This window comes from Mobula birostris, chromosome 32, assembly GCF_030028105.1.
Source record: "Mobula birostris isolate sMobBir1 chromosome 32, sMobBir1.hap1, whole genome shotgun sequence".
NCBI lineage: Eukaryota > Metazoa > Chordata > Chondrichthyes > Myliobatiformes > Myliobatidae > Mobula > Mobula birostris.
The window spans coordinates 26,995,804-27,021,148 of NC_092401.1; the positions used below are offsets into that span (position 1 = coordinate 26,995,804).

The 25,345-nt window shown below is 43.5% G+C and overlaps 1 protein-coding gene across 8 annotated transcripts in view; it reads right to left on the reverse strand.

Annotated features, from left to right (window-relative positions):
- The window catches only part of elavl3 (ELAV like neuron-specific RNA binding protein 3), a 64,100-nt gene that overhangs the window by 35,734 nt on the left and 3,021 nt on the right, over window positions 1-25,345 (reverse strand). For 3 of the 8 annotated variants that reach the window (XM_072248541.1, XM_072248539.1, XM_072248540.1), the window contains exon 2: window positions 21,556-21,796. In XM_072248541.1, coding sequence (XP_072104642.1) covers window positions 21,556-21,796 — 241 coding nt within the window. Of the gene's footprint in view, window positions 1-7,973; window positions 7,986-11,127; window positions 11,136-11,907; window positions 11,925-14,505; window positions 14,523-21,551; window positions 21,809-25,345 lie in introns of those variants that run through there. The other 5 variants (XM_072248547.1, XM_072248545.1, XM_072248544.1 and 2 more) reach the window with 3 other exon arrangements.

Below are 25,345 nucleotides of genomic sequence, written 5' to 3' on the forward strand. Positions count from 1 at the left end.
AGCTCAGGCCTTGGGGATTAAGGTAAAAGGGGGCAGATTTAATAGGGATCTGAGGGGCATCTTTTTCACCCACAGAGTAGTCAGTACATGGAATTAACTGCCAGGGAAAGTGGTTGAGTCATAGATTCATAGAGCACTACAGCACGGAAACAAGCCCTTTGGCTTATTTAGTCCATGCTGAACTCATCTTCTATCCAGTCCCATCGACCTGCACCCGAACCATATACCTCCATACCCCTCTCATCCATGTAACTATGCAAATTTGTCTTAAATGTTACAGACGAACCTGCATCTACCACATCTGTTGGCAGTTCGTTCCCCACTTATACCACCCTCTGAGTGTGGAAGTTTTCCCTCAGATTCCCCTTGAATATTTCACCCTAAACCTTTGACCTCTCATTCTAGTCTCATCCAAGCTGAAGGGAAAAAGTCTGCATGTATTCTTTCTGTCTATGCCCCTCATAATTTTGACTGCCTCCTTAAGATGTCACCTCATTTTCCTATGCCGCAGGGAATAGTGTTCTAACCTATTGACATTTTCTCTGCAACTCTGATCCTCAAGTCCCAACAACATCTTTGTAAATTTTCTCCACACTCTTTCAAGCTTATTGAAATCTCTCCTGTCAGTACATTAACAACAATTAAAAGACACTTTGACAGAAAAGGTTTTGAGGGCTATGGGCCAAACACAGGCAAATGGGACTGGCTTAGTTGGACATCTAGGTCAGCATGGAACAGCAGGATCTAATTTACTTGATGATTGGGAAGCAGGACTCTAGTTAGGATGGACAGCTAGGGTGAACATATGTGAGAGTGATGGGAGGGCAGAGTGCAGGATGCTGAAAGGTAGGAGGTCAGTGAGGAAGGAAGCACTAATGAGTCCAAGTCTGACAATGTCAGCCCGATTACTATCTGTTTCAGCTCTTCCTCTGTAACAGGAATGGGCAGTGTGAGAATTGACCAGAACTAGATCAATAATGGCCATGCCCAGTGACCTTTCAAAGTTGCTGTGCAAGTTGATAAGGTTCTTACGAAGGTGTGTTGGCCTTCATTAATTGGGGGACTGAGTTCAAGAGCCGTGAGATAATGTTGCAGCTCTATAAAACCCTGGTTAGAACATACTTGGAATATTGTGTTCAGTTCTGGTCACCTCATTAAAGGAAGGATGCGGAGGTTTTAGAGAAGGTTTACAGGAGATTTACCAGGATGCTGCCTGGATTAGAAAGCGTGTCGTTTGAGGGTAGGCTGAGCAAGCAAGGACTTTTCTCTTTGAAGTAAAGGAGGATGAGAGGAGACTTGATAGAGGTGTACAAACTGATAAAAGGGCATAGATCGAGTGGATAGCTAGAGACCTTTTCCCAGGATGGAACTGACTAAAACAAGGGGTATAATTTAAAGGTGATTGGAGGGAAGTATAGGGGGAATGTCAGAGGGAGTTTTTAATGCAGAGAATGGTGGGTGTCAGGGTTCTGGTAGAGGCAGATACACTAGTGACATTTAAGATACTCTTAGATGGGCACATGGATGACAAGACGACGGAGGCCTATGTAAAAAGGAAGGATTAGATTGAAGTTAGAGTAGGTTAAAAGTTGGCACCACTGTATGAATGGCCTGTACTGTGCAGTAGTACATGTTCTAATGGTGTATGAAGGGCTGCATCCTTGTTTGGGAAAAATGCATGGACCTCTCCAGTTTACAGATGACGTACTGTATTTTAGAAAGTGCGTATATTGTTGAACACTGGAAACAAAGATTTTTGAATCGATTTTTTTTCCCTCCAGTATCCTGCCTTCAGCTATGTTCGAAAAAAATTCTGGAAATTTAGTGATGCTATTTTTGCTCCATTTTTAGAGTGCTATGTTGCCATGACAATCTCACAAAAATTATTGTGCCATGTGCAGAGACATAATCCAGTCAGCAAGTACAAATCACTTTTGGTCGATCAAATTTATGTTTTGGCTGCCTGTGCTCCAGTTCACCCGGAATGTATCTGATTCACTGAGTCAAACTGATCCTCACCAATTTTTATCGATGCACATCCTGTCCAGCTGCATCACGGTTTGATATAGCAGCTGCTCTGCCCGTGATCGCAAGAAACTGCAGAGTTGAGAACACAGTTCATCACTTAAAGTTCAAAGTAAATTGACTATCAAAGTATGTATATGTAATCATATACAGTACAAACCCGAGATTCATTTTCTTGTGGGCATTCACAGTAAGTCCAAGAAACACAATGAAAATCTGCACACAACAGGATCAGGAAACAACTAATACGCAAAAGACAACCAACTCTGCAAATACAAAAAGAAAAAAAAGAAATAAAAGGAATAATACATAAAAACTCAATAAATATCGAGAACGTGAGATGAAGAGTCGTTAAATGTGAGTCTGTAGGTTACGGGAAAAATTCAGTGATGGGACGAGTGAAGTTATCCCCTTTGATTCAATAGTCTGATGGTTGAGGGGTATTAACTGTTTCCAAACCTGGTGATGTGGGTCCTGAGGCTCCTGTACCTGCTTCCTGATGGCAACAGTGAGAAAGGACGACGGGCTGGACGATGGGGGTCCTTGATGATGGCGGCTGCTTTCCTGCGACAATGCTCCATGTGGATTAGAATGTTAGAAAGGTTTTGACAAGAACGGGTCATTTGGCCCACAAAGCTTGCCAAATTCCTATTCACGTAGTGTGTTGAAATAACCATCGAGTTTAGATTTGAAAGTTTAAGGTACTACTCTCAGCTACACAACTGAGTGTGCTCAATGTTTGTGCAGGCTTTACCGGTGATGAACTGTGCCATATTCCAATTCTTTTTGTAGGCTTTTCCATTCAAGGGCTTTGGTGTTTCCAAACCAGGCAATGTACTCTCCACAACATATCTATAAAATTTCGGATGTCATGCCAAATCTTCATAAACTTCTGAGAAAGTAGGGGCGCTGTTGTGCTTGCTTGCTTGGTATGGATGAGCTGGTCCTAGGGCAGATCCTGTGAGATGATAACCCTGAGGAATTGAATGTTGCTGAGCCTCTGCACCTCTGATGCCCCAGTGAGGACTGACTCGTGAACCTCTGCTTCCCTCTTCCTCAAGTCGATAACCAGCTCCTTGGCTTTGCTGACATTGAGTGAGAGGCTGGTGTTATAGCACAACTCAGTAAGATTTTTCAACCTCCCTCCTATAACCTGACTCATCACCACCTTTGATTCGGTGTACGACAGTGATGTCATCAGTAAAGCTGAATATGGCATTAGAGCCGTGCTTAGCTTCACAGTCGTAAGTCTAAAGTGAGTAGAGCAGGGGGCGAAGCACACAGCCTTGTGGTGCACCCATGCTGATGGAGATTGTGGAGGAGGTGTTGTTGCCAATCCGAGTAGACTGGGGTCTGTAAGTGAGGACGTCAGGGATCCTTTTGTGCCAGGAGGGTATTGAGGCCTATGACTTAAAGCTTATTCATTAGTTTTGAGAGGATGATAGTATAGAATGTCGAGTTGTAGTCAATGAAGAGCATCTTGATTCTTCACAGTCTAATGTTCTAGGGTTGAGTGAAGAGTGAATGAAATGGCGTCTGCTTTTGACCTGTTGTGAAGGTAGGCAAATTGGGGTGGATCCAAGTTCAGTCGCCTCTCAGGCAGGAGTTGATATGTTTCATCACCAACTCTCAAAGCACTTCATCCCAGTGGGTCTAAATGCGACTAGATGATAATCATTGAGGCAGGTTAACACGTTCTTCTTAGGCACCGGTATTACCAAAGCAGGTGCATACCTTAGACTGCTGAAGTCTGCACATCGCAGGAACCAGCTTTGCCTCTGTGGACTCTGTCTGTGTTTCTCGCTGCCTCAGTAAAGCAGCCAGCATAGTTAAAGACCCCGGGCAGTATATCGGGAGAGGAATAAATAGTCTTATTTCAGGCTGAAGCCTTTTTCATCATGTATGTCAGTGATAATAAACTTGATTTTGAGTCTGATTCTGCGTGGCTGACTAATCCATTGATTCCTGGTCAAAATGACACAAGGATTCATTGGCCTCCTTGCCCACCGAAAAACGTCCTTTAATGTAAGTGGGTGCCAGGAGAATTATGGATAGGTTTTTTGCATGCCATCCATACAGGTGATTGCCGGAGTACAACAGGAAATCAATAACAGAATGCAGAATGAAGTATTCCAGTTACAGAGGAAGTGCAGTGCGAGTAGATAACGATGAGGTAGATTGTGAGGTCAAGACTCCATCTTATCATACATTCAGACGACTTATAGCAGCAGGATAGAAGCTGTCCTTGAGCTTGGTGGTACGTGATGTCACTTTGAGATCCTAATGAGACATGTGGGATTGGTGTAGATGGGAATAAAAATTGACATGGAGATGATGGGCTGAAGGCAGTGCTGTACAACTTTATGACTCTTATTTAAATATAAGCTACTGTAACTATGACATTGACATGTCTACTGTTCTAGATGGCAATATAGACCTGAGTGAAGTTTGAGCCTGCTAGCATTTATATGTCAGAAACAGGATTCAGCTTTCTCCTCTGAATTTAGAGACAACAATCTTTTAGACCTTGAGGATGAAAAGAGATTTTGTAGGAGTGTACTGTATAAGTTAGGATTCAGAGATAGAGTGGACAGCCAGTGCCTTTTCCCAAGAGGCAAAATGTTAAGGCGATTGAAGGAAAGTATGGGGGGGGTGATGTCAAGATAGAACTTCTACACAGACAGTGGTGGGAGAATGAGATGCCCTGCTAGGTGTGGTGGGCGAGGTAGATACATTAGGAAGATATAAGAGGCTCTTGATAGGTACAGGGTTGAAATAAAAATGGAGGGCTTTGTGGGAGAGAAGGGTGAAATTGATCTTTGAGTAGATTAAAGGGTTGGCACCACATAGTGGGTCGAAGGGTCCATGTTCTACGTTCTCACTGTAAGGAACTTTTCTATAGAATGATGGATTATCAATGTCAAAACCGGACGTCATGGTAGCATAGTGGTTAGCAGGACACTATTACAGCTCGGCACGTCGGAATTCGGACTTCAATCCTGGCATCCTCTGTGATGAGTTTATACGTCTTCCCTGTGAAATGCGTGGGTTTCCTCAGGGTGCTCCAGTTTCCTCTCACAGTCCAAAGGTGTACTGGTTAGTAGGTCAATTGGTCATTGTAAATTATCCAGTGATTAGGCTAGGGTAAAACCGGGGATTGCTGGGCAGTGCAGCATGAAGGGCTGGAAGGGCCTTTTCCACATGGTTTCTCTAAATAAATAACAAGGGGTAAGCCATTTAGGATTTTTTTACTCAATGGTTGGAACATTTTTGGAACTCTCTACCTTTGAGGGCAGTGAAGACACTGTTACTAAGCTCCTGTCAGAACAAGAGAGATTCGCTTTATTTGTCACATGTACATGAAAACATATAAACCTATGGTGAAGTGCATCATTTTCATCAAATAAAATCAGTGAGGATGGTTCTGGACAGGCTGCAAGTGTCTCCATGCTTCCAGTCCCCACAACTCACCAATACTAATCCATATGTCTCTGGAATGTTGGGGAAAAGAACTGGAGCACCCGGAGGAAACCCACACAGTCACGCAGCGTTGTGGTAGGAATCGAAATTCATTTGGTGATACCATGCATCTATGTAAAAAAAAAGCCCCGAAATTACCTTTAAGTATTTCCTACTCACTTTAAAAGCTTTTGTGCTCTGGGGTAAAGATTCTGACTGTCTACCTTATCTATACCCCTCATAATCTTAAAAGCCACCATCAGTCTTCACTCAGCGTCCGATACTCTAAGGAGAACTGTCCGATCTTTCCTTAGAGCACGTTCCCTGTAATCCAGGTAGCATCCTGGCGAACCTCTTCTGCATCCTCTCCACAGTCCCCACATCTTTCTGGTAATGTTCTGTCCTCTGTGCTCAGTACAACAAAAAAACACCCCTGAATAATTCTATTTCTCACAGACACTAGTAATTCATCATCCCGCCCTCCCTCACTCAAACAGAAGTAAGAACAGAACTTTGTAAAGGAAATCAAAATGATCTGCTTTATGTTATATAAGAAATAGTGTTTGCAAATTTTATTACAATGTGATCCAATGCAGTCACATTATTTCTGAAATATAAATGACTTAAGTGTAGTATAATAGATTGTGGGATATAATCTAGTGGGTAACAAAATGACTGAGACATCATTGATTGATGTCGTAAACTATGTACAATCTCTTCAGAATCAGAATACCAATCAGGCTTATTGTCACTGGTATAAATCATGAAATTTGTTGTTTTGTGGCACTAGTACAGTGCAGACGTAACAAAGTACTATGTTTCAATAAAAATAAATAAATGAATATTAGAAAAGAGGAATAGTGAGGTAGTGTTCATGTGTCCACAGATTGTTCAGAACTCTGATGGCTGAGGGGAAGAAGCTGTTCCGAACACATTCCAAAGGTGTACAGGCTAGAAGGTTAATATGTCAGATGGGTGTAATTGGGTTGGAAGAGCCTATCACTGTGTTGTACCTCTAAATAAATTAATAAATAAAACATTAGGTTTGTGTCTTCGGGTACCTGTACCCCCCCCCCCCAGATAGTAGTAATGAGAAGAGGGCATGTCCTGGGTGATGAGAGATCTTAGTGCTGGATGCCACCTTCTTGGGGCACTGCCTTTGGGAAGATGTCCTCGATGGTGGGGAGGGTTGTGCCCATGATGGAGCTGGCTGAATCTTCAATGTTCTAAAGCCTCTTCTGACCCTGTGCCTTGACACCTCCATACCAGACGGTGATGCAACCAATCAGAATGCTCTCCGTAGTGCATCTGTAGTAATTTGTCAGAGTCTTTGGTGACATACTAAGTTTCCTCAAACTCCCAATGAAATATAGCTGCTGATGTGCCTTCTTAGTGATTACATAAATATGTTGGATCCAGGATGGTATTGATACCCCGGACCCTGAAGCTGCTCACCCTTTCCTTTGCTGACCTCTCAGTGAGGACTTGTGTGTGTTCTCCCAACTTCCCCTTCCTGAAGTCCATAATTAATTCCTGGGTCCTGCTGATGTTGAGTGCAAGGTTGTTGTGACACCATTCAACTTGCCAGTCCATCTCACTCCTGTATGTCTCCTCATCACCATCTCAAATTCTGCCAACAATAGTGGGATCATCTATGAATTTATAGATAGCATTTGAACTACGCCTAGTGCCACAGGTAAGAGTGTAGAGAGGGTAGACCAGTGGGACAAGCACTCATCCTTGAGGTGTGCCTGAGACCCAGAGCTGTTAAAACTTACTATTACATTTTTCATTTAACTTAGTTATTTCCTGGTGAGAAGCAGGAGTAAAAATCTTTGGTTTGAACCAAGTTTTAGTTTTATATAGTAAAAAAAAATTGTGAAAGATATAGTTTATTAAAATACCAGCTGTTAGTGAATGGTCAGAATTAGAATTAGAGTTAGAATTTATATCAGTTTTTCAGAATAAAGATTTAGTGGGAAAAATGCAGGCAAACGGGACTAAACTGGATGATCAGCATGAACTGGTTGGGCTGAAGGGCCTGTTTCCGCTCTTTCATTCTGTCACTGTTATAACCAAACACAGTTTGTGCTGAACTCAAATATCATTAACCTTTTCTCACTAATCCTGTAAGAATCCCGTTTTATTCTCCCCAACATTCCCAGCAATTCCCCCCGGATTCTACCCCCTCCTAAACACTAGAGGGAATTTACTGCGGCCTATCAGCCTACCAACCCATCGGCCTCTCCTGATAACTATAGTGTTCCCTTCGACTCTGCAAATCTCTGTGAGGCGTCTGGGGAAGTCGAAGAGCAGTGTCTGCCGGCCTGAGTCCATGCCCACTGGATGCTGGAGGATGAAGACCTGTCCTGGGGTTAAAGGACTGTGTATGTTCCTGGGAGGGAGGGAGGAACAAGGCTTGTTTTTGTTGTTGTTGTTTGCTTGTTATGTTCCGTGATGTTCTGCCGAGCATTGTGGGCAGGCTGTACTGGTGCTGGACTCTTGTGAACAGTCCCCAGCATACCCTCAGATGTGTTGGTCAATAATGAAAACGGCACATTTTATTGTATGTTTTGATGTATGCATGAGAAATAAACTTGAATCTTGAGGCTACTGCTGGTAAATCTCCTCTGCACCCTCTCCAGTGCAGTCATATCCTGATTATTTTTCATAAACATAAGAGATTCTGCAGTTGCAGGAAATTTTGAGTAACACACACAATATGAAGCAAGTTTGGCAGCATCAATGGAGGGAAGTAAACAGTTGACAATTTGGCCCAAGACCTTACTTCAGGACTGGAAAGAAAGGGGGAAGAAGAAGGGGACCTTACTCCCTTCATAGATGCTGCCTGACTTGTTGAGTTCCTCCAGCATTTTGTGTGCCTTACTACAAAGTTGTATATTTCATATTCTTTCTAAACCATGTGAGACTGTCAGCCACACGTTTACATGAATTCTACGTTAGTCCCACTTTTTATTACCCTCGTAGAGTCTACCAGTCACCCACACACTGGAGGCAATTTACAATAGCCACTAACCTACCATTAACCCATGTCTTCGGGATGATGGAAGAACCCAGAGCACTGGGGGAACCCCACGTGGTCACAGGGAGAATGTTCAGGACCAGGAACTGTTCCACTTGTACACCTCATAACAACACATGAAAATCAGAGCAGGAGTAGGCCGCTTGGCCCCCCCCTCTGCCAAGCCTGCCCTAACATTCATTGTGATCATGGCTATTGTATCATGGCTCTTTTCCATATGTTTCACGCAACCCTCAGTGTCTTGATCTTTCAAATATTTAGCCACCCCCACCATAAATATATCCAGTGATCCAGCCCCCACCGCTCTCGCGGGCAGAAAATTCCAGAGATACACCGCTTCTCCAAGGAGAACTGTTCAGTGAACTTTAATGATATTTATAGAAACACAATACAGGCCCTCCGGCCCACAAATCTGTGCCAAACATGTCCTTACCTTAGAACTACCTAGGCTTACCCATAGCCCTCTATTTTTCTAAGCACCATGTACCTGTCCAGGAGTCTCTTAAAAGACCCTATTGTTTCTGCCTCCACCACCACCGCTGGCAGCCCATTCCATGCACTCGCCACTCTGTGTAAAAAATTTACCCCTGACATCTCCTCTGTATCTACTCCCAAGCACCTTAAAACTGTGCCCTCTCGTGCTAGCCATTTCAGCCCTGGGAAAAAGCCTCTGACTATCCACACTATCAATGCCTCTCATCATCTTATACACCTCTATCAGGTCACCTCTCATCCTCTGTCACTCCAAGGAGAAAAGGTCGAGTTCACTCAACCTATTCTCATAAGGCATGCTCCCCAATCCAGGCAACATCCTTGTAAATCTCCTCTGCACCCTTTCTATGGTTTCCACATCCTTCCTGTAGTGAGGTGACCAGAATTGAGCAGAGTACTCCAAGTGGGGTCTCACCAGGGTCCTATATAGCTGCAACATTACCTCTTGGCTCTTAAACTCAATCCCACGGTTGATGAAGGCCAATGCACCGTATGCCTTCTTAACCACAGAATCAACCGGCTTTAAGTGTCCTATGGACTCGGACCCCAAGATCCCTCTGATCCTCCACACTGTCAAGAGTCTTGCCATTAATGCTATATTCTGCCATCATATTTGACCTACCAAAATGAACCGCCTCACACTTGTCTGGGTTGAACTCCATCTGCCACTTCTCAGCCCAGTTTTGCATCTTATCAATATCCCACTGTAACCTCTGACAGCCCTCCACACGATCCACAACGCCCCCAACCTTTGTGTCGTCAGCAAATTTACTAACCCATCCTGCCATTTCCTCATCCAAGTCATTTATAAAAATCACAAAGAGTAGGAGTCCCAGAACACACCACTGGTCACTGGCCGCCATGCAGACTATGACCCGTCTATAACCACTCTTTGCCTTCTGTGGGCAAGCCAGTTCTGGATCCACAAAGCAATGTCTCCTTGGATCCCATGCCTCCTTACTTTCTCAATAAGCCTTGCATGGGGTATCTTATCAAATGCCTTGCTGAAATCCATATACACTACATCTACAGCTCTACCTTCATCAATGTGTTTAGTCACATCCTCAGAAAATTCAATCAGGCTCATAAGACACCACCTGCCTTTGACAAAGCCATGTTGACTATTCCTAATCATATTATGTCTCTCCAAATGTTCATAAATCCTGCCTCTCAGGATCTTCTTCATCAGCTTACTAATCACTGAAGTAAGACTCACTGGTCTATAATTTCCTGGGCTATCCCTACTCCTTTTCTTGAATAAGGGAACAACATCCACCTGCAACCCTCCAATCCTCTGGAACCTCTCCCGTTCTCATTGATGATGCAAAGATTATCGCCAGAGGCTCAGCAATCTCCTCCCTCACTTCTAACAGTAGCCTGGGGTACATCCCGTCAGGTCCCGGTGACTTATCCAACTTGATGCTTTCCGAAAGCTCCAGCACATCATCTTCCTTAATATTTACATGCTCAAGCTTTTCAGTCCGCTGCAAGTCATCACTACAATCTCCAGATCCTTTTCCGTAGTGAATACTGAAGCAAAGTATTCATTATGTACCTCTGCCCTCTCCTCCGGTTCCATACACACCTTTCCACTGTCACACTTGGTTGGTCCTATTCTCTCATGTCTCATCCTCTTGCTCTTCACATACTTGTAGAATGCCTTGGTGTTTTCCTTAATCCTGTTCGCCAAGGCCTTCTCATGGCCCCTTCTGGCTCTCCTAATTTCATTCTTAAACTCCTTCCTGCTACTGTATACCCTGCTTATAAACTTAGTGGCCACTTTATTAGGTACTTCTTGCCAGCTTGAAGCAGTCTGGCCATTCTCCTCTGATCTCTTCCATTAACAAGGCATTTTCACCCACAGAACTGTTGCTCACTGTTTTTTGTTTTTTGCACCATTCTCTGTAAATACTAGAGACCATTGTGTGTGCAAACCCCAGGTGATCAGCAGTTTCTGAGATACTCAAACCACCCCATCTGGCACCAACAATCATCTCATGGTCAAAGTCACTTAGATCACATTTCTTCCCCATTCTAATGTTTTGTCTGAACAACAACTGAACCTCTTGACAATGTCTACGTGCTTTTATGCATTGAGTTGCTGCCACATGACTGGCTGCTTAGATATTTGCATTCATGAACAGGTGTACAGGTGTACTTAATAAAGTGGCCACTGAGTGATAACAAACTTAAACCGAAATTTGAAATAAGTCAAAGTTCAATGTACATTTATTATCAAAATACATGTAATGTATGTTACCATATGATACCCTAAGATTCATTTACAGGAGAAATAAAAACAATACAATAGAATCTACAAAAACCATACATAAAACAAGGGCAGGCAAATAATTTTAACTGAACAGTTTCTTATTTCGCTGCTACATCCCTTTTTGTTTGCAACTCTCCAGCTAGTGAAAGCCTCAGTTAATGGGGATTGCTTTAGGTGCTAAATCCCTTTGTTGTCAGATTGTAATGTAAACTTGCTTTCCCTCCTATACATACTTCAATAAAACAACAGCATGAATTGTGAAATCTGCTAACTCCTCTAACAAATGCAAGTCCCCTGCATATGTATTCCACTAAAATCATGGAAATAAGATGTCAAATCACAGAAGAATCTCAATGTGTAGTTCACAAAATTGGTGCACAAGCAGATCCCATCAGCTGGTGAAACCATTCCTCAATTGTAATTATAGAGAAAAAATTCTGATGCAAGCAAACAGCCAAAATTAACCGATTTTGCAGAACACTGATTAAAAATGGAAACATCTACAGAGAGTGGTTAATACAGCCAGTCCCCCACAGGCAAAGACCTCCCCACCATTGATCACATTTATATGGAGTGCTGCCACAAGAAAGCAGTATCTAACCTCAGGGACTCACACCATCTAGGTTATGCTCTCTGCTCACTACTAACTACTAACCATAAGACCATAACACATAGGAGCAGAATTAGACCATCTGGCCCATCGAGTCTGCTCCACCATTCAATCATGGCTGATACTACTTTTACCTCCTCCTCAACTCCAGTTCCTGGCCTTCTCCCCGTAACCTTTGATGCCATGTTCAATCAAGAACCTATCAATCTCTGCCTTAAATATACCCAACAACCTGGCCTCCATGGCTGCATGTGGCAACAACTTCCACAAATTCACCACCCTTTGGCTAAAGAATTTTTTCCGCATCTCTGTTTTGAAAGGGCACCCCTCTATCCTGAGGCTGTGCCGTCTTGTCCTAGACTCTCCCACCATGGGAAACAGCCATTTCACATCTACTCTGCCTACGCCTTTCAACATTCGAAAGGTTTCAATGAGATCCCCCCTCATCCTTCTGAATTCCAGCGAGTACAGACCCATCAAATGCATGATAACCCTTTCATTCCTAGAATCATCCTTGTGAACTTCCTCTGGACCGTCTCCAATGCCAGCACATCTCTTTTAAGATGAGGGGCCCAAAACTGTTCACAATACCCAAGGTGAGGCCTGACCAGTGCCTTATAAAGCCTCAGTATCACATCCTTGCTCTTGTATTCTAGACCTCTTGAAATGAATGCTAACATGGCATTTGCCTTCCTCACCACCGACTCAACCTGCAAGTTAACCTTCAGAGTGTTCTGCACAAGGACTTCCAAGTCCCTCTGCATCTCAGATTCCAGGATTTTCTTCCCGTTTAGAAAATAGTCTACACATTTATTTCTGCTACCAAAGTGCATGACCATGCATTTTCCAACATTGTATTTCATTTGCCAATTTCTTGCCCATTCTTCTAATCTGTTTTAAGTCTTTCTGCATCCTACCTGTTTTCTCAATACTACCTGCCCTCCACCAATCTTTGTATCATCTGCAAACTTGGCAACAGGGCCAATTCTATCATCTAAATTATTTAAATATAACATCGGGCAGGAGGTACAGTACCAGGTTCAGGAACAGTTATTACCCTCAACCATCAGGCTCCCGAACCAGCATGGATAACTTAAATCTGAACTGATTCCACAACCTACAGGCTCACTTTCAAGGACTCTACAACTCAGGTTCTCAGTATTACTTGTTTTATATTTGCACTATTTTCTTCTTTTGCAAATGGTTTGTTTGTCAGTATTTATTTATGTATAGTTTTTAATGAATTCTATTATATTTCTTTTACTGTAAATGCCTGCAAGAAAATGAATGTCAAATTAGTATATGGTAACAAATCTATACTTTGATAATAAATTTACTTGGACTTTGACTTTGACAATGTGATTAGCTCACAAAAATCCATACTGCCTGCATCATAGTTATGGCAATTTTTAATTAAAAATCAACCCAACAATCACTTCAAAATTTACTTTGACTTTGACTAAAAATGTCCCAAAATGAAACAGTCAAATAAAGCCCTATGTTATAAGCACAACAACCCATTCCATTCTTCCCGGTCTTCAACACTCCCTGTCATTGTTACTGAGCTCTCTATGATTAGGTTCCACACACAGGGGAACCCCTACAGTTTGGCCATCCATTTTGTGAAACTCCATTGTTGTAAAATTAACAAATCACTGCCCAAACGTTTGGGATGTGGAATAAAATGAGTTCTCACGGAACGCAAAAAAAGAAGTAAATAAATAAACACAAAATTTACTTTATTTCACTTCCATTTCTTGTAGTGGATATGTTTTCACATTATGATAAATGGTGATACAGGCCGTTTTCTTGGAACATAACTTTCCCGCAATGCAGGGGTCACCTGGGGTGTCGTAGTAGCATGGTGGTTAGCATAACGCTTTATAGCACTACAGATCAGGGCTCAATTTGATGCTGTCTGTAAGGAATTTTTATGTTTCAGTGTTTCAATGTGCATGCAACAAATAAAGCTAACCTTTAAAAATCTGATGTTCTGTCTGTGAGCTTCTTACCAGAAATGTACAGAGATGCATATTAATCCACATGACACAAAGATGGAAGGAAAAGTGGAACATGTAAGGGTGGAAAGAAGGAAAGTACAGGGGGACGTGAGAGGAAATTTCTTTACACAGAGAGTGGGTGCGTGGAGTGCCCTGCCAGAGAGACAGATATATCAGGGACACTTAAGAAGCTCCTAGATAGGCACATGGATGAAAGAAAAATGAAGGGCTATTTAGGATGGATTCTGGAGTGTATAGGGAGTCTAGGGAGGAGTAGCACCTTGTCGTGTCCACTCTGGGACAACTCACTAACCTTTGGGCCCCACCAGGCTCTCACCTGTGGCTCCAAGTCGCCATATGTAAGTGACAGTGGCCACACCCTGGTATGCCGCTTGGACAGATGGGCTGAACCAGGTAAGGTAGCTAGTGAGCCTCATACTCCAATGAGATAGGGACGTGCCTGTCCTAGCATGTGAAGCCAGCTCTGGTGGGCTGGGTGGATTAGATCAACAGTGGGATCCAATGGCCAGAAAGGTGGTTCTGCAACACTTATGGAGAGTGAAGGGCATGACATAATACAGAAGAAATAGTCATCTACTGCAACCAAGTTTGTGATAACTACTTGTACCAGTGGACCCGGACTTCCAAGCTCAAGAGAATGGAATTGCCCCAGTGCAATGGCTTTTCCACTTAAAAAAAACTTTCTGCACAGGTCTCCTGCCATTGTTTAGTTACAACGGATAACCAGCAAAGCACAGCTTCATGGACTGAAGGGCCTGCACTTTGCTATGTTCTATATCCCTTCTTAGAAACCTCATCAAACTGGCACAATAAATGGCAAATTACAAAAGTTCCTCTGTAAGGTGGTGGGGATGCTGAGGTGGGAAACAGTAGTGGCAAGTAAAGGTGTGAAATCTGGGCAGAGGGTACCTTAAGGACTAGCTATCTCCACCATTAAACGGGATCATGAATGACCTGGTTTTGGACTCAGCTCAATTCCCGCCTGTTCGTCGTAACTCTTGATTATCCATATGAACCAAAACTCAGCTGAGGCTTTAAAAGGCATTGGTCAGACCACACTTGGAGTATTGTCAGCAGCTACGGCACATTATGTGCTCATATTGGAAAGGTTCACAAGAATGATTCTGGGAATGAAACATTTAATGTATGAGGTGCGTTTGATGTCCCTGGGCCTGTACTCACTGGAGTTCAGTAGAATGGAGGGGGGCAATCTCATTGAAACCTATTGAACAATGAAAGACTTAGATAGAGTGGATGTGGAGAGGATGGTTTCTATAAGGGGGAGTCTAGAACCAGAGGGTACAGCCTCAGAATACATGGATATTCCCTTAAGACAGAGATGAGGAGGAATTTATTTATCCAGAGGGTGGAGCAACTATCGATTTCATTGCCACAGACGGCTGTGGAGGCCAAGTGGTTGGGTATATTTAAAGTGGAAGTTGATAGGTTCTTATCATGAGGTGAAGCAAGAGTGTCCTCACCTGAATAGTGTTGATGCCGCAAGGCAAAGTCGATACTCAAGCCAGTATGCAAGCCACAAACAGGATGCCATACTTGCTAATTATAAGGCACTATGCTCGACTGAGGTAGAATGTGGCACCAGGGTTTGCTTCTGACTGTGGGAGAGATTCTTGCATCTCACTGGACAGCTACTGTTCATCTTAAGTTGGGCAGCCCCAGGCAAAAAGATGCTGCCCAGCCAAGGTCTGCTTTCCTGATTGGGTGCATGGGGATTCAGTATTATCTCAACTACAGACTAACAATGCTGCACGAGGCAAGCAACGCAACTAAAGAGACCAGTACTAAAACTAATGATGACTGGCCTCCCTGATAACCTCCAAGACATCAGTGATTTTGGAGTTCCTCAACTCCTGTTTGAAGAGTTCAAGGCATTTATGGAATCAAATGTTATTTAGCACATCAAGTCAGTGCCATATCATCTGGCTTTAAATGGCCTTGCTGGATGATTCGTACTAACAATGAAACAAGTCCTCAAAACTTCAGTGGGTAGTGGGTCCCTCAATCAGCATCTCAGTCATTTCTTGTTGACACACAACACATCTCATGCCACCACCAAAACAGCTCCAGCCACTCAGCCACTGCACTGATGAAAAGATGCCTTCACACCAGTCTTGACCTGCTTAGACCCCCAAACACAAAGCAGATTGTGCTAAATGAACAGAAAATCCAACCAGAGACGTGCCAATGCATATTACAGAAACGTCACAACCGGAGAGAGAGTACTTGCCCAGAACTACATCTCTGGGACAAAGTGGATACCTGTGACAGTGGTGGCACAAACTGGTCCTGTGTCATACACGGTGGAAACTAGTGACCACAACATCTGGAGAAGACATGTTGATCAGCTGTTGCCCACTTCTGAGGCAACTGAAAACCAACAGAAAATGACCAATCCAGATCCAGTTGTAGAAATGGGACAGGATTCTGAGACAATGAAACAGCCTCTGCTTCCCCATTACCTGTGCTTTCTGAGGTGCCCCCCAGTGACAATGCAGTACCCAAGTGAAGAGATAAAGTGACTTTAACATCATCCCCTGGTCGTTGGTACTCTCACCGGAACAGGCGGCCTCCAGATGGATTGAATCTCGAGTTTAGTGATTAACCCACAGCACACGAGGCAGAATAATCCCCAGGGTTATGTCTGGGACTAGAGAAGTCTACCCTCTTTCCCTAGTTTAGAAAAAAAGTGCTTTTTGTTGTTGGTTAAATTTGATGATAATTCCATTGAATGTTAATAGTTCAGCAGCCGTTCTGTGTATGGTAAGGAGGGGAACCGTTAAAGTAAGGGGATAGGGTTATGTTATATATTCATGTATATTTTGACCCTTATGCATTTCTGTGAAGCTTCCTGTGTGTTACATACTGAAAGTAATGTGACAGGGCATTCTGATTAGAAGACTTACAAGCAATATAAACAACTGCATGCTTTTTCCTTACCTCTCCGTCTCTCGTGTGTGCTATTCACGGTCACCCGGCTTCCCAGTACCACAGACGTAACAACAGCAGCTGACAAACAAGGCTACCTCCTTGCCTCCATGTGTGGCTTAGCTGCAAAGCCCAAATGAATTGTTTCTACTGACAGGAGAAGGGGTAAAGGCCGGTGGCTGGTGCCTGGAAACCAATCACTTCAGGCAGATGAGGTTCATTAGGCATGGTTGGAAACTCATTCAGGAGAAGGAAAATGCTAATCTCAAACCTCCACTGCCTTGCGGCTATACCCATCTATGGGGAAGGCTTCAGGAGTAAACCCCAAGGAAAAATATGGAGCTGGAGTCCCTGAGGCAGTCCCATGTTGAGTTCAATGCTGACTGGCATCTCCTGCAGCACCAGTGGTGCAAAACTGTACCGGTCTCTTCTACTTCTTCGCATTCACTAGCTGCGTGGAGAGGGGGAGCCTGTTGCACGGGCAACAGCTAACTCTCCATATCGTACTGCCCTGGCTTGCATACCTAGCGAGCTCGGATGCAACATCCATGGTGGACTCTGACCAACAAGAGAGTTCATGTGTAGACAGCCAGCCCCCAGGGGATGTGTCTAGCTGATCTGGGCACAGCAAAGGCGAAAGGCTACATCTTTTGCTGCATGAGACCTGGCATGAGGAGGGCCCTGACAAGCCCAGAGAGCATGGAGAGGGCTATGCGGTGAGGAACACATCACTGAAGATGGTGGAACCAGGCAACAATGTATCTGAATGATTTCTTATGCCTCGCCTCAACAACACCAAAGGTCCAGTTAATCTTGCCTGTGAGCATGCTCCCACGCTGTGCTCCACATTTGAGGCAAATGATGAGTTTTATGAGATTTTGCGGACACCATCAGGAATACCCCCAGCAAGGAACATCTTGTTCTCCTAATCTACGTATCACAAACTCATACTTCCAGACCAAGTTTCATCATAAGGTTTTCTGGGGACACCCTCACTCCAGACACTGGCACCAGCTAGACTTCATCCTGGTCAGGTGATCCTTCCTTGGCAGTGTGCTTTTAACACATCCCTACTGTAGTGCAGGCTGTGATACAGACCACTCACTGGTGTGTTGCAAGATTAGATTGCAGTCAAAGAAATTCCATTGTGCTAAACAAGAAGGGAATCCTTGCACTGACATCAGCAAAATGTCTCACTCAGACCTACTGGGGCGGTTTGCTGAGTCCTTTGAGAAAGAATGAGTGCCTGGCAGCCTGGAAACCCTATCACCGAGAAATGGGAACTTCTGCAGAATACTATCGACAGCACAATCTTAGTTACCTTTGGGAAGAAAACTTCAAAAGCAAATGACTGGTTTGAAGTCAAATCCAATGAGATAAACCCCCCATCATTGAAGCCAAATCTACTGCACTAGCCAAATGTAAGCATTGGCCAACTGTGAGGAGCCTATAGACCCTCAGGGTTGCTAGAATAAAGTTTAGCAGACTGCCAGGCTCTTTACTAATGAGTACTAGATATAACTTACTGAAGACATCCAGACCACAGCACTCAGGCAATATCAAGACTATGTTTGATGACATCTAGAAAGCCCTTGGCCCCTTTCAGAGCAAGATGGCTCCCCTCAAATCCATCAATAGAGATGTAAACATAGACAGGGGCAAACAGATGGAGAGATGGGAAGAACATTATTCTGACCTCGACTCCAGAGTGAACACTGTCATCAGCCCTGAACACCATTGAGTGCCTGCTGACAACGGAATAACTGGATGCAGAGCTGACACTAGAGAAGCTCAGAAAGGCAATCAGCAGTTTTGCCTCAGGGAAGGCACTGGACAAACTCTTTGCCCGAGTCTTCTTGGTCCACCTACAGAAGTTGGCTGTATGTGTCTACCGGAGTCACAAAATAGTGTCCGTGCCAGAACCGTGCCAGAAGGTCAACTGCAGACATAATTTTCACTCTCCAGCAACTCCAGGAGAAGTACAGAGAAGAAAAGAAGCCCCTCTATGTTGTGTTTATTGATCTCACCAATGTATTTGACTTGGTCAGCAGCGACAGACTCTTTCAGATCCTCTCTGAGGTAGGCTGCTCATCAAGATCAAATCCTTCCACAACAACATAAAGAGGACTGTGCAGCACAACAGCAGCTCTTTGGAGCCCTTTGACATAAGCAACGGTGTCGAACAAGGCTGTGTTCTTGTCCCAACACTCTTCGGGATCTTCTTTGCCATTCTCCTTAGGCAAGCACTTGCCACTGCAAGAGAGGGGATCTACCTCCACACTAGATCAGATTGAAGGCTTTTCATCTTCACCCATCTTAGAGCCAAAACCAAAGTGGGTGAGGCTACCATGAGAAATGTGCTGTTTGTTGACAATGCAGTAGTTGCAACTCACACTCTGCAGCCCATTCAGAGCTTGATGGATCGTTTCTCCCAGGCCTGCAAGGAATGAGGTCTGACTATCAGCCTGATAAAGACAAACATCTTGGGACAAGACGTGGAGGCACCACCAGTCACTACCATTGATAATGACAAACTGGATGTTGTCCATCACTTCACATACTTGGAGTCCATCGTCAGTAAGAAATTGGCAAATGCATCAGGAAGGCTAAACAATTCTTGCCTGCCTTACAAGACTGGGAAAACTCTAAACTCTCAGTCAAAACAAAGATGGTAGTGTACAATGCTTGTGTTCCCAGCACACTGCTGTATGACAGTGAGAGATGGACAACATACACTAGGCATGAGAGAGTGCTCACACCTTCCACTTCGTCACATCTTTGTCATCTCCTAGAGAGACAGAGTAACCAATGCTGAGGTTCTCTCTCGTGCTGGACTCCCTAGTGTGTACACCTTGCTCAGGCAGTGGCTGGACCATGTCTGCTGCATGCAGGATGGCCACATCCCAAAACACATCCTCTACGTGAGCTGGCTTCAGGCAAGAAAACAATTCGCCGCCTGCAACTGCTCCACAAGGATGTCTGCAAGTGGGAGGTGAAGGTGTTGGATATCAACACTGAGACCAGAGAGGAACTTGCAGCCAACCGCACCAGGTAGAGAAGCACCCTGAAACAGCCAGTCAGGCGACAAAAAGTTCCTGAAAGCAGCAGAAGACAAATAGGCAGAAAGGAACGCTGCTGCTCCAGCAGTACTGAGATCTTTGTAACAGACTTTTTCACTCTCGCATTGGTCTCGTCAGCCACAGACTGTGCGGCACCAACAACGTAGACAGCTAGGATGCAGCATCAATGGTTGATATTGACCGACGGATGGCCACCTGATTGACAGGTTCTTGATCAGACAGGGCATCAAAGGTTACAGAGAGAAGGCAGGAGAATGGGGTTGAGAGAGATAATAAATCTGCCAAGATGGAATGACAGAGCTGACTTGATGGGCCAAATGGCCCAGTTCTGATCTTATAGTCTTATGGTTTAAAACCCTTGCCACCTTTGCTCCCTTGGAACTTGAAAGATTGTTTTACATTCCATCATATCAAAACATAAGTATATTGATATATCATAAATGAAAAAGCAATAACAGAATGCAGAATATAACGTTACGATTACAAAGACAATAAGATGCAAGGGCTACGTTGAGGAAAATTGTGAAGTTAAGAGATCACCTTCAACATAGAAGAGGTCTGTTCAATAGTCTTATAACAGCTGTCCTTGTGGCTGGTTGTACAAGCTTTCAAGAGGTCTAGTGTTTGCTGATGTATCACCAGCAACAATGAGACGTCCATGAGTATGTAACACATTTTTGCCTGACTTTTGGGGCTTTGTGAGCATTGATAACCTCTTTTTATATGGTATTGAATATCCTGGGCCACATTGAAAGAGATTTGGACCAAAGAGGAAAGCAAGGAGTTTGTCAGATAAGCAGACAGCCCTTCCTTTACCAGTACTTGGTATGTAACAATGTAGTTTCAAACCATTCACTTGGCCTTTTTTCACATGTAAGAACTTTTTTAAAATGGCATTTGTCCACATTTTGTTATCACAATGTCAATTTAATATACAAATTTTTACTACAAACTTCTTTTTTGAATTGTCTGTTATTCACAAAATATAGAATAAGATTTTATTTTGTGATTTTTTTAATGAAAAAAATATAACATAATTTCCTGTCTGCTGTAAAAGTCAATGTGATAGAACTTCCTGTTTACCGCAGGAAATGATGTAGGTTTGGTAGTTGGCAGAAAATGGCTTCCTGCCATCACTTGGCGGGTATATGGTTATGGAACTGATTTCAAAGATTTATGCTTCTTTCAGAAAGTCACCCAGTTTATTTGCAATTGAAGTAAAATAACAGTGTTTCATTTCTGTTGTTAATGTTGCAAATGACCTTAATTTGGCTTGGGTTGCATTTAGAATACAGATGCTGTGGTTTAACCCTGAAAGAATGTAAGATTGTTCTTCTGAGCAAGTAGTAGAATTTTGATGAGCTTGATAAACATACAAGTCCTGGGACTGTTGATGGAAGCCTTATGATTTAGTCGTGTGAACTATAGCTCAGTCTTGCCTCTGAGTCTGAAGGTCACGGTTCACCTTGGATGCTTTAATAACTCTAGTGTTTGTGTTTGCTCCTTCAGGTGGTTTTAAAATACTAAACGCGTCAGAGTGGCTCAGTGGTGTAGCTGGTAGAGTAGCTGCCTCACGTGTCAGTGACATATAGACATCAGTGACCTACCTGTGATCTTGTCACGAACGAGTTTGCAGGATTCAATCTCCCCAATGCTGCCAAACAGGCTCTTGAATTCTTCCTGTGTCATGTTCTGTGGTAGATAGTTGACGATGAGGTTAGTCTTGCTGTCATCGGAAGGCCCAGCCATCATTGGTATGGAGCAATTTGTGCTGTTCAGGGAAGGGCCATTGGATGTGTTGTTGCTTGTAGGACCATTTGCCACCTGAGTTTCCATGGTGCTGAGTATCTGCTAAAGTAGAAAGACAAAGGCCATGAGTTGAGGCAAAAGCCATGTACAAGCTAATTAAAAGACAGTATCTTTTAAAAGTGATTGGGGTGCTTCTTGTGGTAATGAGAATGGAACAAATTAGTGGCCAAAATCAGGAGTGCACACAAGGCCATATGCAGTACATCACTTAGCGTGATGTTATTACAGCTTGGGGTGTTAGAGTTTGGAGTTCAATTTTGCTGAACTCTATTCGGAGCTTGGACACTTTCCCTATGGAATGTGTGTGTTTTCTCCAGGTGCTCCTGTTTCCTACCACTGTCCAAAGATGTACCGGTCAGTTAAGGTTAATTGATCATTATAAATTGTCCCATGATTAGGTGAAGTTCAAATCGAAAGTTGGTGGGGGTTGCTGAGCAGCTTGGCTTGAAGGACCAGAAAGACTTGTTCTTCTAAATAAATAAATACGATCAATAAGACAGGGACAAAATTAGGCCATGGAATCTGCTCTGACTTTTCAACTGGAGCCGGTCCTGGCAAAGCTATGTTACAAAACAAGTATGCTCTTTATTGTGGTAGAGAGAGCAAGACTACACACAGGACTGTTCTTGGCCTTCTAGATATTTGTAGTGCCTGTTGATCCTCGCCTATTTTTATAGATGGACCATAGAGAGAATCTTATCTGGATGCATCACAGTTTAGTGTGGCACCTGCTCTGAGAAGCTGCAGGAGCTGTGGACGTAGCTTAGTCTATCAGCTTGGTCTACACTTCCACTGCCTTGGGGTAGTAGCCAAAATGATCAAGGACCCCTCCCACCCTGATCATTCTTCCTTCTCCCCCTCCCATCAGGCAGAAAACACCAAAGCTTGACAACATATACTACCAGGCTTAAGCACGGCTCCTATTAAAAAAAAACTATTGATTGGATCTCTTGTTAAGTAAAGACGAGCACTGATCTCCCAATCTACCTTGTCACAAGCCTTGTACTTTGTCTACCTGCAATGCACTTCTTCAGTAAATTGTAACACTATATTGCGCACTCTACTATCTCAATGTACAAACGTACGGTATGATCTGTTTGGATGGCAGGCTTTTGAACCAAAGCGGATAATTTCACTCAACTTCACTTGCTTCATCACTGAGATGTTCCCACAACCTATAGACTCGTTTTCAAGGACTCTTCATTTCATGATCTCAATATTTATTGCTTTTTTATTTATTATTATTATTATTTTTTCTTCCTTTTTTGTATTTGCACAGTTTGTTATCTTCTGCACGTTGGCTGAATGCCCATTTTGTGTGATCTTTTATTGATACTCTTAGGGTTATTATTGTATTATGGATTTATTGAGTATGCCTGCAAGAAAATGAATCCCAGGGTTGTATGTGGTGACAAACATGTACTTTGATAATAAGTTTACTTTGAACTTTGAAACAAAAGCTTTTCACTGTATTTCGGTATGTGACACTAATTTACAAATTTCCAGTAACACTTCAGTAATCCAGGATTTTTGGCTGTGCTGACTTCAGTGCCTTAGTACCTCAGTGCAAAATAAAGCAGTGTTTAACATCAAATGCCATCAATACCTGCGCCCAGCACGAGAGCTGCCATTTCACATGGGAAGACTCAGAGGCCATGTGTGTTTGAGAGATAACTCGCTTGATGAAGGTAGGACTGGGAGAGGAATATAACTGTGATATGACATGCAGTATTACTTTGGTGAAACAGCTAGCACAGGAGCACAGGGCCAAATGGCCTCTCTCTTTGCTGTAAGATTGAATGGTTACATTAAAGTTGCCTGGGTCTGATTATTCCACTTGTAAGGGGAATGACATTGACCTGAGGTTGGCTTCCAGCTGTCTAAAGTACTTAGCTTGTCTTTCATAGAATTGTCATCAAATCTGATGGACTCAGAGTTCATGAAATGAGTAGCTGAACCACACATACTGGGAAAGATACAGGTTCCATTCCTGGTTTTTAACTTTATCTCAGCCAAGCTGAGGGGAGAAGGGAGGGGCAATTGCTCCAATGCCCCTGGAATAAAGAGGGGGAAATCAGCCAGGGTTTCGGCTGCTGTTCCTGCCGGGTGACTTTGCTACAAAAGAAGCACTGCAGCACAGCCAATTGATCTGCTGCATCTCGGTTCCAGTGACCTAGGTTCAATCCTCATCTCTGGTACTGACTGTGTGGAGCTTGCATGTTCCCCGTGTTTTCCCGCAAGTATTGTGGTTTCCTCCCAAATCGCAGCGATATGTATGCTGGCGGGTTAATTGCACCTGGTGTGCTGCTGAGTGGTGGAATTGTTGAGAGGGGCTGGGGAATAAAGGAGGGCAATATAAATGGTAATGGCTGGGAAGAGCATGACGGACCAAGGGCCTGATTTCATGCTGTGGTACTTTATGTGCATTAGAGTCGAGAAGATTTAGGCCTGCCTGTGTGTCTAATGGAAGGGTTCCCTCTATCAAACAGATGTTCGTTTGCTCTCCACATGAGGGAACTGCCTTGTAGGAGAAGTCTAGGTGGCCAGGCCATTGTTCACCTTGCCCAAGTGCAGAGCTGAATTGGGGAGACTTTTAAGGAAAATATTAGAACACTACTGGGGCTAGCTTTAAGGTGGGAGAGGGAAAGATTCAGAGGAGATGTTCAGGGCAAGGTTTTTTTTACACAGAATGGTGGGTGCCTGAATGTGCTGTGGTGGTGGTGAAAGCAGAGATGACAGCGGTGTTTAAAAAACTTTTAAATAGACACATGAACGTACTGGAGTGGAGGATAGAGATCATGTACAGGCAGAAGAGATTTAATGTAATTTAACATTGTGTTCAACACCGGCATTTGTGGCTGAATGGCCTGTTGCTGATTTTATCAATAGACAAAGGAAAGCATTCTGTGTGGATGCACGGTAGCCTGGCATGGCAACTGTTCTGCCAGTGACTGTGAGAAGCCGCAGAGAGTGTGGACACAGCTCTGTACGTCACTGAAACCAGCCTGCCCTTAATGGAGTCTGTCTATGCTTCTCACTGCTTTAGTAAAGCAGTCAGCCACCCCAGGCACCCTCTCTTCTCCCCTGTCCTATCGGGCCAGATACAAAGGCCTGAAAGCATGTATGACTAGGCTCAAGGATCACACTGCTAACAGACTCTTGAATGATAAGATAGACTCCTGACCTCACAATCTACGTTGTTATTAACTGCACTTTCTCTGTAGCTGTTGCATTTTATTCTGTATTGTTACTGTTTTATTGTCCTACCTCAAAGCACGGTGTAATGATTTGATCTGTATGATCAGTATGCAAGGCTAGCTTTTCACTGCATGTTGGTACATGTGAGAATAATAAACCAATTTCACTATGTTATAATGTTATAAGATATATAAACGAAGAGCAATATATTTTGGACCATGTCCATTTGGATCAGGAATGTTGGAAAACGACAATGGGAGAACCAGTTGCCAACAATAGCAACACTGGGCCAATCTGGAGCAGAGTAAGACAAGCCCTGACTTGTCCAATCAGAGGCCTTGAGCAAACAGTCATTAAAAACAAAGAGAAGCTCAGTTTTGAGAACCCGAT